The sequence below is a fragment of the Oryctolagus cuniculus genome, chromosome 2 (genome assembly GCF_964237555.1).
Source record: "Oryctolagus cuniculus chromosome 2, mOryCun1.1, whole genome shotgun sequence".
In the NCBI taxonomy this organism is placed as follows: Eukaryota; Metazoa; Chordata; class Mammalia; order Lagomorpha; family Leporidae; genus Oryctolagus; species Oryctolagus cuniculus.
The window spans coordinates 113435380-113453140 of NC_091433.1; the positions used below are offsets into that span (position 1 = coordinate 113435380).

Sequence of the window (17761 nt, forward strand, 5' to 3'; positions counted from 1 at the left end):
ACTGCTTTCCAAGGCTATAACAGAGAGCTGGATCGGAAATGGAGCAGCTGGATTGGAAGTGGAGCAACTGGGACTCGAACCGGAACCCATATCAGAATGCCGGCACTGCAGGCACTCCCCTCTTCTCGTTCCCTCTCTGTCACCCATTCAACCAGATGAAAATAAATATTTTAAAAAGAATAAATACATGACATGCCATGGGTGAACTTTGAGAATCATATAATTAAAATAATCCAGACTCAGAGTGACAAATATTGTGTGATTTCATTCACAGTAAATATTTAGAATAAGCATCTTCATAGAGAGAAAGAGTAAATTAGAGGTTACCAGGGACTGAGGGGAGGGGAAATGGAAAGGTTACATTAAGCTTCTGTTTTAGATAATGGAAAGGTTTGGTAATGATGGTGATGATTGTACATCAGTGTGGCTGTAACTGTTGCCCCTGAACTGTACACTTAAAAATGGCTGAAATCACGTCATTTTTATTTTGCCACAATAACATGGCATGATACCATGGTAGAATGACTTCTTTCTTGAGGACATAGTAACAGAATTATCTAGGTCTAGTACCTCATGGGCATACACTACAAGTCAACATTCACCAACATATTTCCCCATAGCCAGGGTCAGGGGTTTTGGGAAACAAGGCATGAAATGAGCAGAGCCTCTCTGTACCATCATATTGATGTATTAGACGAAGTATTTTGCTTCCCATCCCTAAAACTCTGGGCTCTGCTGATCTAGGGCAGGGTTTTTCAACATCAGTATTACCGTTTGGGGCTGCCTAATTCTTTGTTACAGGAGACAGATTTGGGCAGTGTTGGATGTTTAGCAGCATTTCTAATTTCTACCACTAGATGTCATCTGCTCCCCAGCTGTGACAACCAAAAATGTCGCTAGACATTGCCAAACGTCCTTTAGGGGACAAAATCGTCCCTAGTTGAGAATCACTGGTGTAGTTATCCGTTCCAAAAGTAGGAACGCTTCCATCAAGAGAACGACAATGGTTCCATTAAATCAGAAACTGAAACAGCCATCTGACCATTTAGGGCTTCTCAGGCCACTACACCTATAGATAAAGAAGAGACTTATGGTGGTGGCAGTGGTGACTAATCCTATCAAGTTATCCTGACTATGCAGTGAAGCTGAAGGAAAATATGTCTAGAAAAGGGGAGAGAGGGAAGGGCTAAACAACAGAAGTCCTATTGATGAAAACAGAAAAGTCAGCCATCACAGGCAGCACTACTGGTGGCCCAAACCTGTCTGGAATCAAGATTTGGGTTACACAGCAAGCAAGGAGCCTAGGCCAGCTACAGGGGAGGGAATATGCCAAAGGCAGAGGCAGAAAGTTGGGATATGAATACCAAAAAACACAAGGACCAGTAGCAGAACTGACTGGAATAGCTATGAATATTTCATGCTTTATTTGATATATATTTGTATACATGTATGTATGTGAGGATATGTATATATACATATATACATATATATCACATATATGATATACAAATATGTATATATGTATGTATACATGTATATATACATATATGTATATATGTATATATGTGTATATACATACAAATTTATGTATATATATGCATATATATTTAAAATCTTTCTCATATGGCCCTTGCATCTAACATGAGATGTGTAATAGTAAACTTTATATCTCATTATTTTAGGGTATGAAAGCAGTCGTGTGACTAAGCTAAAAGAATTAGAAGGATAAGCATCATATGGGGCCGGCACTGTGGCACAGTGGGTTAAAGCCCTGGCCTGAGGCACCAGCATCCCATATGTGTGTCGGTTCTAGTCCTGGTTGTTCCACTTCCCATCCAGCTTTCTGCTATGCCCTAGGAAGGCAGTGGAGGATGGCCCAAGTCCTTGGGCCCCTGCACCAGTGTGGGAGACACCGAGGAGGCTCCTGCCTCCTGGCTTGTGATCCGCATAGCTCCAGCTGTTGTGGCCAACTGGAGAGTGAACCATCGGATAGAAGTTTTCTTTCTCTCTCTGCCTCTCCTCCTCTCTCTGTCTAACTCTGACTTTCAAATAAAATAAATAAATATCTTTTTTAAAAAAAGAATAAAGATCATATAAAAGTAGAAAAGGGACTTTCCATCCTTTCTGGAGGGAAGTGTTAGCATGGTTTTTGTTGAACCTGGGACAGCTGCATCATGATGAAATGCTAAAGGAAGTTCTTTAGCTAGGAGGAACAGAAACGGCAAATATATGAAATATCTGAGTAAATATAATAATAAACACTTCTTGTGAGTTCCTTACAATATGTTTGATGGTTAAAAGCAAAAACTAACACCCATCATTTGTTGATGGGGTTTTCAATATGTATAGACATAACACATGAAACAATGATAACATACATCAAGGAAGATAGTAAGACCAAACTGGTGGTAAGGTTCTAACAGACATAGGAAGTAGCAATCTACTGATACTAATTCACTGTAGTAAGTTCAGTTTATATAATTCCTGAGAATCCTCTAAGAAAACAAATAAAAAGATATATTCCAAAATACAATGAATAAATTAAAATGAAATCTCAAAATGTTAAAGCAAAAATGAGAGATAGAAGATTAAAAAAGAATGAATTGAAAACATTTTTGAGATGACAGGAAGCCATGCTTAGCAGCAGTTACACACTGAATGTAAATAGGCTGAATGTACCAAGCAAAACAAAAAGATCATCAGAAGGATAAACATGATCAAGCTATTTGCCCTCCACAAGGAAGTCCCTTTAAATATAATGACATGGGGGCCGGCATCGTGGCTCACTTGGTTAATCCTCCGCCTGCGGTGCCAGCATGCCATGTGGGTACCGGGTTGCTCCTCGTCCAGTCCAGCTCTCTGCTGTGGCCCAGGAGGGTAGTGGAGGATGGCCCAAGTGCTTGGGCCCCTGCACCTGCATGGGAGACTGGGAGGAAGCACCTGGCTCCTGGTTTCAGATCAGTGCAGCGCCAGCCGTGGCGGCCATTTGGGGGGTGAAGCAATGGAAAGAAGACCTTTCTCTCTGTCTCTCTCTCTCTCTCTCTCTCACTGTCTAACTCTGCCTGTCAAATAACAACAACAACAACAACAACAACAATATATATATATATATATATATATATATAATGACATGGGCAAATTAAAAGTAGGGGCTGGTGCTGAAGTATAGCAGGATAAGCTTCTACCTGCGAGGCTGGCATCCCATTATGGGCACTGATTCCTGTCTCGGCTGCTCCTCTTCCGATCTGGCTCTCTGCTATGGCCTGTAAAAGCAGTGGAAGTGCTTGGGCCCCTGCACCTGCATGGGAGACCCAGAAGAAGCTCCTGGCTCCTGGCTTCAGATCGGCTCAGCTCCAGTTATTGTGGCCATTTGAGGAGTGAACCAGCAGATGGAAGATCCTTCCTTCTGTATTTCCCTCTCTATGTCTGTAACTCTACCTCTCAAATAAATAAAATAAATCTTTAAAAAAAAAGTAAATGTTATACTATACAAATGCTAACCCTAAGAAATATGGAGTGATCACATTATACCAATTAGGCTTCAAAGTAAAAAATCAGCAGAGACAAAAATGGATATTACATAGTCATAAGATAAATCCATCACAATGTCATAATCTTAAATACATGTGCACAGAGCAAAGCAAATGGAACACTCACCAAGATAAACCGTATTCTGTGTAATAAACCGTAACAGATATAATATAACTGAAATAATATAAAGTATGTTCTCTATAAAGGAATTAAATAAGAAATCAACAATATATAATGGAAAAATCTCCAAATACTTGGAAATTAAATACATTCTAAATAATCCATGGGTCAAACAATTCAAGAGATAAACAAGAAAACATTTTGAACTCAATAAAAATGAAAATGCCAAGTTTGTGGGCTACTATTAAAACTGTATTTGCAGGAATCTTAGAGCTCTCAATACTTATATCTGAAAAGAAGAAAGACCTCAAATCAATAACACAAGAAATTAGAAAATAAATAAAAATAAATGACAGGTAAGAGCAGAAAAATACAGGAAATCAATCAAACCAAAAGCTAATTATTTGAGAAGATAATGAAATGGATAAATCTCTAGCAAAACATAAAAGTTAAGAAGGGGAGAAAATATAAATGCCCAATTGGAAATGAAAGGATTCTAGTGCAGACTCCACATATAATGAAAAGGACAGTAAGTCAGAATTATGAAAATCACTGCACATAAATTTGACAACTTAGATTAAGTGGCTAAGTTCCTCTCAACTACAAAGTGTGAAAATTCATCTAAGATGGCACCTATCATCATAACAGAACAACTGAGGAAACTAAACTCCTACCTTACAAGTCTTCACGTGGAGCAGCTTGGGATGCCCAGAGAGCGTCTGTAGCGCCTGGTTCGAGTCCTGACTCCACTTCTGATCCAGCTTCCTGCAAATTTATTCATGTAGTTGGGACCCTGACACCTACATGGGAGACCCGGATTAGGTTCAGGCTCCTGGTTTTGGCCTGGCCCAGCTCTGGCTTTTACAGTCATTTTGGGAGTAACCAGTAGATAGAAGATATTCTCTCTCTTTCTCTCACTCTCTCGCTCTCACTCTCTCTCAAATAAAATGAAAATAACTAGAAATTTGAACCAAAAAAAATTTAAATAAGAAGTCTCAAGGCCAGGATGCTTTTTCTGGGTAGTTATACTGAAAATTTAAGGAAGAAATATTAAATTTACATGGTCTCATAGAGGAAGCAGAAAAGGATGGAACACTTCCCAAATTATTTAATTTTAAAGATTTTTTTTTTTTTTATATTTGAAAGGCAGAGTTACAGAGAGAGGGAGAGACAGAGAGAGACCTTCCATTTGCTGGTTCACTCCCCAGATGGCCGCAATGGCCGGGGCTGGTCCAGGCTGAAGCCAACAGCCAGGAGCTCCATCTGGGTCTCATGTGGATCCAGGAGCCCAAGGACTTGGGTCATCTTGCATTGCTTTCCCAGGCACATTAGCAGGGAGCTGGAACAGAAGTGGAGCAACCAGGACTCAAACCAGTGCCTATACAGAATGCTGGCACTGCAGGTGGTGGCTTAACCTGCTATGCAGCAATGCCAGGCCTCCAAATTATTCTATGAGGCTAACATCAACCCAGTTGCAAAAGTACAGTCAGGCAATAAAAGAAAACTACACACCAATATCCTCCTTTGAACGCAGATTTTCAAATCTTCAAGAAAACGTTAGACAGCAAATTCAGCAATACAAAAGAATAATATATAATAACCAAGTGAAGTTTATCTCAGGATTATAAGGATGGCTCATATTTCAAAGTCAATGTTAATTCAACACACTATGAGTCAAATAAAATGAATGCATCAATTAACACAAAATTATTTTACAATTATCTAAAATGGATTTGGGATAACATCTTTCAGCAAACTATAAATAGAAGAGAATTTTCTTAAGCTGATAGAGGGCATCTGTATTCGCTGTTCATCACTGTAACAAAATTCGCCGGGGCAGCCTCACTTTTAAAGATAAAGGGTTTATTTAGTTGTTCACAGCTCTGGGGATCGAGTCCAAGATCAGGTAGCCCCACTGGTCTGGCACCTGGTAAGGATGGAGGGTGGTGGGCATACGTGCAGAGGAAGGACCGCATGGTGAGCCCCGAGGCAAAGACAGCAGCTGGACCCAGCTCAGGCTTTTGCAACTTTCTCTTGCAAGAATTACCTTGCAAAGACATGCCCCCAATGACCTTGGGACCTCTAACCAGACCCCACTTCCTAAACATTTCACTGCCTTCCAATTGTACCACCTTGAGGATCAAGCCTTTAACACACAGGGCTTTGGTGGGCCCCTAATAGCCAAACTGAAACCCAAACCATAGCAGCATCTTAAACCCCACAGCTAATATACTTGACACAACTGAGTGTTTTCTCACTAAGATTCTGAACAAGGCAAGAAATATAAAAATTAAAAAGGGAATTTTTAGGAGAAAGTTACTCCATTGAATGAAAGAAGCCTAATATGACACAGCGCATTTTCAATCCATGAATCATAACAGTGATGCTATGAAGGAGGCAGACCTGATTTAGAATAGAAAAACTCACAGGAGTGGCTGTCTTTGGAGTGGAGATGAGCATTGAATGGGAAGGGGCAGAGAGAATTTTCTAGGACTGGGTGATATTTTGAACTAAGGTCTATGTATGGGTTGGAGTTAGCCCATTTTGTGCAGCTATAACAGACTAGGCCATAAGTAAAGAACAGACATTTATTTCCTCATAGTTCTAGAGGGAGAACTCCCAAATCAAGACACCAACATCAAATCTGATGAGGGTCTTCTTGCCGGATCATTACAGGGCAGAAGATGGAAGGGACAGAAGGACAAACCCTGTATCCTCACACGGTGAGGAGCAAAAGAGAAAGAACCCGCTGCCATAGCCCTTCTCCTAGGGGCATTAATAAATTCACAAAGGAAGAGCCCTCATGACCCAAACATTTCCCATTGGGCCCTAGCTCTCAACAGTGTTAATTTGGGGATGAAATTTCTAACACATGAATTCTCGGGGACACAAACTACAGCAGTTAGTGTCTTGTGTGTGAGATAAGTAGCAGATTGGGAAGGACGTGGAAGGAGAAAAATGAAAGAGAAATGGTTCTGATTATGCTCTTCTCCCACGGAAGCCTTGTACAAACAGTAACCCACACTTAGTGCAAGTGCCCTACAGACTAAAACCAGGGTAGTATGGAATCTCGAGCTTTTGTAATGCTGAGGTTGAGAAAACAGAAAAAAAAAAGCTTTTGTAGCTATATGTATATTTAAAAATATTTTTAAAAAGACTTTATGACAAACAGCATTAGAAATGGAGAAAGTTAGTAAATAGCTCACAAAGAAAACAAAACTTTACTAAGTCATTAATGCACCTAGTAAACTATCCTTATACTATAAAAGCAAAAATGAGATACAACTAAAGAAGGAATCAGTAAATCCAACATCATCATAATAAAAGGTTTTAAATTACTTTGCTTGACTGTTTTATCATGCAAAGATACAGAAACTAGAAAACTTGCAAGCAATAGTCTTGGCTGAAAGGACATAGCAATAAGAGGCTAATAACCGAATACTATTAACAAGTATATTTGATATCCTAGACGACGAGTAAATTCTTAGAAAATCTTGCTAAAATGTATAAACCCATAGAAAATGTATCATCCCAAGAACTGACTCAGGAAAAAATAAAACACTTGAATAGTCCTATAAAGAGTAAAAGAAACTGAAGCAATGACTTGGAAAAATCTTTCTACAAAGAAGATGTCATGTTCAGCTTTACAGACAAATTGTTCTAAACTTTCAAAGAACAGAACACTCTAGCTTTACACAGACTCTTTCAGATGATCAAAAATAGGGGAATACTCCCACCTCATTCTACAAAGCCAGCATAACCTTGATAATATAGTTAAAATAGTAAAAGAAAATGACAGATCTATTTTATGAATTTAAATACAAAAATATAAACAAAACAGTAATGAATAATATCTACCAAATTTTTAAGATTTAGAACAAAGCAAATAAAATTAGCCTTATTTCATGAACCCAAAAAACTTTTTTAAAAGAAGTCATATTAAGAAATCCTGGGCCGGCGCCTCGGCTCACTAGGCTAATCCTCCGCCTTGCGGCGCCGGCACACCGGGTTCCAGTCCCGGTTGGGGCGCCGGATTCTGTCCTGGTTGCCCCTCTTCCAGGCCAGCTCTCTGTTGTGGCCCGGGAGTGCAGTGTAGGATGGCCCAAGTACTTGGGCTCTGCACCCCATGGGAGACCAGGATAAGTACCTGGCTCCTGGCTTCGGATCAGCGCGGTGCGCCGGCCGCAGCGCGCCAGCTGCGGTGGCCATTGGAGGGTGAACCAACGGCAAAAAGGAAGACCTTTCTCTCTGTCTCTCTCTCTCACTATCCACTCTGCCTGTCAAAAAAAAAAAAAAAATCCTTATTCATTTATATTAATGGTTTTTAATATCATTCCTGATTACATTCCAGAGTTGTACGAGATACAGTCTCATCTCAAAGGGACAGAGAAAGGATTCTCAATTTAGCAAAGGCTCTAACAAGGAGAGATCAGGGGCCTACAGTGCCGTTGGTAAATTTTACTACAGTGCTGTGTCTTCTTAGGCCAGCATTTTGATGGGAGGCTGGGATCATCCTAGGGACATAGCCTCCTGCTGCTATAAACCTTGCCAGAGTTTGGTTGTCTCTTACCGTGGAGGTTTGGGCAGATTCATTATGGGGTGAAAGTTTTTATCTCTCTCTTGGTTCCTGGTCATTGTTAGGTAGAATCTATTACTCTCTGTGATGGATACGGTCCTTTCCTTAACTGAGCCAGTTAAAGACAAAGGGAGAAATGTTGGCTTTCTTTATCCAAAAAAAAAAAAAAAAAAAAAAAAAAAAAAAAAAAAAAAAAAAGGCCGCATTCTGTGTAACAGATTTAAACACATTTATAACCTAAATCTATCCGAGCACTCTTACCCCTGTATTTCAGCCACCCACCCACCCACTCTTCCCTTTCTGTTACCAAAGGAAACAGACTGGGCCTGATGCCATACTTTAGCATCAAACATCCTAAGCAGAGTGTACCAAGGGTTACAAAAGCAGGCTTTTCATCCAGAAAGAATTGCCTTGTTGCACACCCAGTAACAAACCAGAGACAGGCCTCTAGGTCTAGGAGACTGGAAAACAGAAGTGCAGGAAAAAACAGAAACGGTGTCTTAAATGCCTTTGGATAACTTCACACTAATCAACTATCCAAATTAGCCAAGGTAAGCCCTAGATTCAGTAAAATAGGTATAACAAAGCCCCGACATTCTAACATAATTCCAGATGCTAATACTGTTCCCTCCAAACCATCTGCTTTTTGAAATTTCCCTATTAAGGTATCATGGCCGCTGTCTTTGGAATTATCTATCCTCTCAATGGGTGCATTCAACTTAAAAAAGAGATTTTTCTCCTTTTAACGTATAAACACAAAGCTTTTAACTTCAAAATAATCCATTTACTGCAGCTACTTCTAAATGCACTCCATTTACGCATCTCCAAAATGCATTGTTCAGGACACAATGGAAGTCGGGTAGTTGGGTGGGAGGATTAACCATTAAGTCCATCATTTTTATAGAAATCAAGTAACTTTCCTTCACAATGAAGTCATCCACCATATTAAGTAGGCCAAAACATTGGCTTGTCATTTAAACATTCTAATGGCCACATTCGTTTGGAGTAATGTAACGCCTAGTTCTTATTTATAAGACCTTCGCATGCATTTTACATGTCGATATAAGAATTAACGTTTACATAATTATTTTTTACATCTATTTTAATCTGATTACCAAGAAAGTGTCAGGTGCATAAATTTACTGCCACGTATCAGAAATACTGCACGGCCGAGCCATGGTCCTCAAGACGCGATTCTGAGCACTAAACATTACAAAACGAGCTCATCGCTACATCTTTGAAGGAGAAAAGTACATTTCCCCCTTGTTTCACCAACAAAGGCGCCGGTTATTTATCACCCCATCCCTGCCCACATCGGCTAACGGCTCGCTGACTCTTTAATTCGTTGCGTCTGCAACTCCTCAGCCCTTGGGCGGCCAGTGTCTCGCAGGCAAGCCGCGGCCTCACACCGGCCGGGCCCAAGGCGCGGGTGGACCGGGGGACCTCGCGGGTCCCACGGGCCGCCTCCCCCGCCCGGAGCTACAGCGGGAGCCACCCGGCCGCGTCTCTCTGCGCTCGGCCTCGCCGCCAGGCTGCTGCCTCCGCCGGCGCGCAGAGACGGGCAGAGGCCCGCCCCTGGAGGTGATTGACGCGCCGTCTCCTCCAATGGCCCGCGCGCTCGGCCCCGGCGGGCTGGGCAAGGGCCGCGGCTCGCGGAGGAATCTCTCCTGCCCTTTAGTCCCGGGCAAGGTGTTGCGGCCGGCGCCATCTTTTCGAGCCGCCTATCTCGGGTGCCGCCATGTTGGTGAGGAGAAATCACCGTTACGGCCACTGTCCAAATCCCCGCGTCGCCGCACGCCGCCCGCCCGCCCGCTCCCACGCCTCAGCCACCGGCGGCGAATAGAGACTAGAGCGGCAGCGCCGGCAGCGCGGGGCCGTTGCCCAGTGTGTGCAGTTAGAGCCCCATCTCTCTGGCGTGGTTGTTAATAGACTGGAAAGTCTGTGTCTGTGTCGCTCACTAGTAACCGTGAGTTTTTACCACTTCGTCACCTGTCGGCGGCGGCCGGGAGCAGGTGCCCGCAGGCGGCGCAGGGGGTCCGCCCCGCGCCCCGCCGCCGCCGGCTTCGCAGACCTGCCCTCCAGCCCCCCCCGTTCTTGACCAAACATGACAGACTGTGAACATGCAGGGCACGACAGGTCGGGAACCCTTGTCTGTCTTTCTGTCGGAGGAGAGGAGGGTCGGGCGGCGGGGGCGGGCCGGGCCGGGCGCCTCCTGCATGACTTGGACGTCTCTGTGTGGCTCCGTCAGTTCCATGACGCGCGCCCTCGTGTGAACCTCAGGCTCGCGGCCGCGGGCAGGTCCGGGGTCGCCGGCGCCGCCCCGCCCCGGCCGGGCACGCGCGAGCCCCCCGCCCGGGGCGGCTGGGGGTGCGGCGCGCGGCTCTGCCGCGCTCCCTCCGTCTCCCCGGCCCCGGGGGCCGCTGCCGACGACGGCCCAGCAGGAGCAGCCCAGGACGCCCACTCGGAGTGGCGTGGTGCTGTTTGACTCCCACCCGAGCACGCCTCTGAAAACAAACACGTTTGGGTTTAAGGAAAGTTTGGAGTCTCCCCCCCCAACCCCCTACCCCCTACCCCGAGGGCCGTTGTCGTCTGCGGTCTCGCCCTTGGGATTGGGAATGGCAAGTTAAACGTGTTAACACGGAGACTACTTGGGATGTGCAGACCTCGGTGTATGTAGCGCAGCCTGCTCCGAAAGTGGGAACGCTGAGGGTTACTCCAGCTGGCCCGATTTTCTAGATACTGTGTATCGCTTGAAGATGTAACAGATTCTGGTGAAAAAAAATTTTTTTTTTTTAATCTCTGGCTGTGGCCGAAGAGGCAGGTTCTTGGTTCCATTTAGCAGTTCGGTGGACAGTTATAAAGTATGCGCTTTTAGGAGACTTAAGCTTCGGTTAGATTGTAAGTTTACGTCCGTAGTCATCTTAATCACGGAGAGGGAGGGGCTTTCATTCATTAAAATTACCGGCACAAAATCCATTGCGTTTTATTTTTGCGTAGAATAACAGTTTGAAAATGTAGAACCTCGTAATTAGCTTCATTGTTAATAGAAGTAATCAAAAGTATGCATTGTGCTCTAAGTCATATACAGGTTGCTGAAGTTTTACCTGTGGAGTAACTTGTTCAGCTTTTGGTAACGCATTCTAAACACTTTTCTATTTTTGTTTTGTTTTTAAACCCAGAAACAAAAATCACAGACATCACTGGAATTTGAAATATCTGTTTGATAATCTTGAGAGAGATAAAAGTGATTTTGCAACAGTTTTGGTACGGTAATAATAAAAGCAGATTCCTAGAAGACAAGTCAAAGGTGTAGTCGTTTTTAGAAAAGAAAATGCACTCTTAAAAATATAGGTGCATGAACTTTGCACCTCACTATTTTTTTTAATCTTCCCCATTAAAAGAATGCATGAAATGAATTCACTAGTACTTTGAGAAGTTTTCCACTCTGAATATCTGTGGGCAAACCAGTGATGGGGTTTTGCTAAAACAGACTAAAATTTGTTCTTTTATGTGAAAGGAAATCCGTTATCTGTTAGTGCAGAGTAGAGTACCTTTAAGATTTAGAATTATGTATTCTACATAATGAAGCAACCATGTCACCAGATTCAAAAATCAATATAAGTTTTCTAGTAAGGAATTTAAAAATGACTTGAAATTTTAAAATACTGGTTTAAATGTTGAAAACTTTGAAGAATTCTTTGTGAAATATTAACAGCTTAGTAGGAACTGAAGATTAGTGGTCAAGATTAGTGTGATTTTAGCCTATTTTGTTTCAGATTAGTACACAATATTTTCTTCAGCTATATTTTAATTCAGTTAAGTGGCAGTATTCTGAGGCAAATAGATTGTTTCTCATACTATTTTTTTTTTTTAGTCGTCCCACGTGAAAACAAACCCCAGAAAACCTGAACTATCTAAATAGTCAGGAGAAATGGTTCTAGCTCCAGCCTTGTTGCTACTTATGTTATTGCTAAAAGGATTCCAAGGGAAAATTTCAACTTCCCCAAGATCGGTGGTTCTCAACCATCTCTGGGGCGCTTTGGAAAAAAGTAATGGTGTCGTTGTTGTAGGCTGAACCTCGGCCTGTGTTTAAACAGTTTTGAATGCTTCCCAGGAATACTGAATTCCTCTCAGGCGCAGCTCGAGCAAGCTAGCTTTATATTTCAGTTGGATGTTAACCCAGTTAAACCCAATTAAAGCAATTTGCAAACAACTCTTGAAGGCTAAATACTATGAGCCCCTGCTTTGGACACGTTCTGCAGTAGAGAAGGAAAAGATAAATGCAACCCAAGTAACTACTAAAGAATTTTCTGAAATGGGCTACTGATAAGTTTTACAAGGCCTGCACTGGGGCAAAAGATGCTTTTAATATGAATTAATGTAAGCTTATGATCCTTAGAGTTTAACTGATGAGGAGGTATGGCTAATACTTTCCTTTGCAAGGAGATAATTCTTTGCCTATTATAAACATCCTCAATGCCTTCCTTCCCTCCTTTCCTTTGTCATATAAACAACAGTAAAATTCCAAATAGTCAGAATTATGGTGGTTTATGGCCCTCCATAGCTCCCTATATCAATTGAAATCTTGCCAAAAGATTGTACTGGAGATTCTGAAGTGACTAGAATAGAGATGATTGTACTTTCTTTATGACAAGACTTTCCTTTGATTGTTGAATTAATCCCATGTGGTAGGTCATCATGGTAGTATTACAATGTTCAGTGATTTGTTTGAGCTCTCACAATCACAGCCCAGATAAGGACCTAGTATACAAACTACTACTTGCCATATTTTGTCACTATTTACGTTTGGCACAGGGAAGTTACTGAGTGATTTCTGGCCTTTAATTCTTGTATAGGTTGGAATTGTAATGTGTTATGTTTGAGAGAACCTTCCATTTTGATTCTGGTCTGTCTTCTAACTTGGTTAATACTCTTTTTAATGATTTTTTTTTCTTCATGAAATGAGGTAGTTGAACTAGATTGTCACCAGTTTCCCTTCTCTCTTTAAAAAGTCAGTTAAAAGAATTATAGATGCCTTTTTTCACATCAGAGTATACTTTATGCTCTACTCAATATCTGATTTGTAAATTAGCTTGTTTAGTGGAGTAGCTGCCCTCCCTGACTATTATTTTGGATTTCTGAATCCACCAATTTAACTATTATTGAAATTACCATACAGAGTCCTTCTTTAGGAAATGTGAAACTGAAGTTATGTATCAGGTTCAGGTTTGAGGTTGGAAAGCACTCTCTTAGGAAGACATTCTGTCCCCAACCCCTACCTCCCCCCCCCCCACCCCAGATTCAGTGTTTCCTTTCGAAGTATAGCATTAAGCACTGATGAAACAAATCTAGATGCAGCATCATGGCATCATGTACTTGCTCTGTGGGATCTTAGAATCTAGTTGGGAAATGGATACATAGTTATAGCCCAAGTATTATGGTGGGGGTATGAACTGAGTGTGTTAGAGTACAGAGAAAATCTTCAGGGAGGCATTGCAGAATAGAGAGGTCTTGGGGCTGATGTTGTAGCATAGCTGGTTATGCTGTCCCCTGCCATGCCAGCATTCCATGTGGGCAGTGGTTCTTGTCCTAGCTGCTCCACTTCCCAACCAGCTCTTTTCTAATGACCTAAGAAAAGCAACAGAGGATGGCCCAGCCCTGACCTTTGTGGCCGCTTAGGGAGTGAAGCAGTGGATGGAAGACCTCGCTGGCTCTCTGTTTCTCCCTCTCTCTTTGTGAACTCTGACTTTAAGATAAATAAATAAATCTTCAAAACAAACAAAAAAGGTTGGGGGGGGGAATAGATAGGTCTGGAGGATAGCTAAAGATGAGGCTAAGTAGAACCAGAGCTATATGAAAAGCAAGGAGAAATGAAATGACATAGTAGGTTCTGTTATGACAAGAGCATTAGTGTGCAGAGACTGTACAACTATTTGGGACATGGGGGGAAAGGCTCTGAAGGATGTGAAGCCATTAAAGTATTTAACCAGGAGAATGATCAGATGCATTTTTTAGTATAATAACTTGAGAGCTAGGAGGAAGTGAACTCTGGAAAGGTGGGTCAGTAGAAGGAAGACAGGCTATTCAATCATTTTCATTAAACAGTAAACACCTAATATTTAACATGTATTGTTCCATGCACAGCAATGCAGAAAAAAATCCTTACTGTAATGGGGCTTAGATTATCCTGGGAAGAGAATAAATAAACACGCTTGAAAAATGCATCAGATGATAATAAAGCAGAAAGGAAAATAGGGAGTCTTGTGGATATGGGAGAATGTTTCTGTTTTAAATAGGGTGTTTAGGGAAGCACTTAGAATAACATTTAAGCAAAGCCCTCAACTGAGAGAGCAGTCCAGTCTCATGACATCTGGGGAAAGATAAAGGGAATGGGAGGTGCAAAAAGCCTGCAGCCAGGAATGAGCCTCTGTGGTTAGGAGTAGGAAAAAGCAAGCAAACAATAACAGTGAGATATGGGAATAGTGTGGCTGGAGAAGAGAGCAAACAAGGGGGAGAGGAGTGAGAGAGTTGTAATGATGATTGTATAGAGTTTTGTAAAGAGTGGTGAAAAGAAATGGCTGTAGTAATCCAGGCCACAGGAGATGCTATTTTAGGACATGCGTGTGAAAATGGCTAGCTTTGGATTTGATTGCAGGCAGAACTAGTAGATTTGCTAGTGGATGAATATGGAGTGTGAGAGAAAAGATGAGCCAAGTTGCTGTGAAAGTCCAGTTGATGAAGTCCTAATCAAAGCCATTGGCAATGAGGAAGCACACACAAGGCAAAATCTTTGAAGTATTTCTTAGCATCGATAGAAGTGGAGATAAATATGAGTGTCTGGGGGTTTTTAGCTGTGACGTTAGTTGAAATGAATCAGCACCCAGGTCTGTGTGTCATGGAGAAAAGGATATTAGAGTATTTTATTATTCACATGAAAGAGTGCTGTAGGGTTTGCAAACTGGTAGACTTTAAGCTTAATATCTATGCACACTGTCAGCAGTCAGTTGGATCTATCTGCCTTACAAGGTATTTTTTTCTCCTGGGTAGTGCTTACAATAAACTAACATTAGATCTTTGTGTTTGTGTGTGAGGTTGAGTGCTTTATAACCTCTATAAGAAGAGAGATTGTGGGTTGATTTCTACTTCCTTGGGATATATACAATTCTGTTTAAAATGTATGCTTTATATAAGCAAATCAGCATGGACAGGGATGATCCATTGGCCTAAGAAATACCTACATATTTTGACTATACATACATTGCACAAAATATTTTTTTGTTTGTTTTAATGGCAGTTTGTCAAGTTTGAAACCCAATACAACTATTTGGCCAAAGTAGGAGCTAAAGTCATTATCATCATAAACATCTAGCATACCTGAAGAAATAAGAAACGTCATCCCTAAAGTTGCAATAATTTATTGTCAGAAATTTTAATTATTTGAAAGAGAAAGAATCCCTATCCATCTGTTGACTTCTTAAATGCCTGCAGTGGCTAGGGATGGGTGGCAGCTGGAGCCAGGATCCAAGAACACAATCTAGGTCTCACACATGTGGCAGGAGTTCACATTATGAGCCATCACTGTTGCCTCCAAGGGTCCAAGTTAGTGAGAAGCTAGAGTTGGGAGTTAGAGCTGGACATCTAACCCAGGCACATCCAGTGTGGGATGCAGGCGTCTTAACTCTATGCTAACCAGCTGTTTTCTGTTAGCAATTGTAGTAACCTTGTTTTAAGAGTGGAATCTACAAGTGTAGTAGCAGTAGGCACTGCCTATTGGTAGATTGTTGGTGTGATTGCTGTAATGTACATTGTAGGTATTAAATAGATGGTCACTTTCACTTTAGGTTGGTGGAATACAAGATAGTTGAACCTTTTTTCCTCCAACATCTTTGTATGTATGTATATTCAGATATACATAAATACTTCTGGAACAAAAATTATGTTAGATGTAACATAATCTTTCACATGAAATTTTAAAGTGGCAAAGTTAACATTCTGCTTATATTTCATCCAGAAAATATGTGCAGAAACCCCAAGTAAGACTTTTTTTGCTGGAAGATTCATGGGGCAAAATAACTAAAAATCTGAAACAATCTTTATAAGTGATTTTTGTTTTATGTTATAAAAACTAATACACCAGCAATTGAACAGAGTTAGGATTATATATAGTCACTATTAACCTTTATATTTGCTAAGATTTTTATGGTCATTTGTCATCCTAGTCATTAGCCAACTCAGTATTTGAACTAAACTTGTTAATTTTTTCTTTATATAAAATAACTTTTTTTTTTTTTGACAGGCAGAGTTAGACAGTAAGAGAGAGAGAGAGAGAAAGGTCTTCCTTCCGTTGTTTCACCCCCCAAATGGCCAGTAGGCTGGTGTGCTGCGCCGATCTGAAGCCAGAAGCCAGGTGCTTCCTTCTGGTCTCCCATGCGGGTGCAGGGCCCAAGCACTTGGGCCATCCTCCACTGCACTCCTGGGCCACAGCAGAGAGCTGGACTGGAAGAGGAGCAACCGGGACAGAATCCAGTGCCCATATGGGATGCTGGCACCGCAGGCGGAGGATTAACCTAGTGTGCCATGTGCTGGCCCCTTCTTTTTTTTATATATCTACTTTGAGTGTGGGCATTTGGCCAGCAACTAAGATGTTGGGAAGATAGCTGCATCCCATAGTGGAGTGCCTCAGTTCAAATCCCAGCTCTGCTCCAGCTTCCTACTAATTCACTCTCTCAGAGACTGCAGGTAATGGCTCAAGTGGTTGGGTCCTTACTAATTTGATAGATGACTTGGATTGAATACCTGGCTCCTGGATCTCATAATTATAGTTATATAATTTCTTTTTTTTGGAGAGACAGATCTTCATCTGCTAGTTCCCTCCCCAAATGGTTGCTATGGCTGGAGCTGGGCCGATCTGAAACCAGGATCCAGGAGCTTACTCAGGGTCTCCCACATAGGTTCAGGGGCCCAAGCTTTTAGGCCATCCTCCACTGCTTTCTCAGGCCATTAGCAGAGAGTTGGATTGGAAGTGGGGTAGCCGGGGCTCCAACCAGCATCCATATGGGATGCTGGCACCAAAGGCGGAGACTTAACCTAGTGCTGGCCCCCATAGTTACTGGCATCTTGAACACCAATTGGAGACCAAATGCCCTTTTGGGATATTTACTAAGTCAACAAACAATTTCACCATGGTTCATTGTTGATTCATGCAATAGGCGTTTCTAGGCAGCTGATATACAAAAACGTGGAAAGCACTGACAGCTTTTATTTTTGTTTTGACATGACACTTAGAAGATTATTTTCTGACATTCATATTCTTTTTTTTTTTTTTTTGATAGGCAGAGTGGACAGTGAGAGAGAGAGACAGAGAGAGAAAGGTCTTCCTTTTTGCCGTTGGTTCACCCTCCAATGGCCGCCGCTGCAGCCGGCGCACCGCGCTGATCCGATGGCAGGAGCCAGGAGCCAGGTGCTTCTCCTGGTCTCCCATGGGGTGCAGGGCCCAAGCACCTGGGCCATCCTCCACTGCACTCCCTGGCCATA

General features: G+C 42.1%; 1 protein-coding gene across 2 annotated transcripts in view; it reads left to right on the forward strand.

The window, feature by feature from the left end:
* The first annotated feature begins 9903 nt into the window (after positions 1–9903).
* Positions 9904–17761, forward strand: part of ZC3H6 (zinc finger CCCH-type containing 6) — a 61712-nt gene continuing 53854 nt past the window's right edge. The window contains exon 1 of one of the 2 annotated variants that reach the window (XM_070068806.1): positions 9904–10363. In XM_070068806.1, the coding sequence (XP_069924907.1) occupies positions 10332–10363 (32 nt within the window). In that variant the 5' untranslated portion in view covers positions 9904–10331. The remainder of the gene's footprint in view (positions 10364–17761) is intronic. The other variant, XM_070068807.1, reaches the window with a different exon arrangement.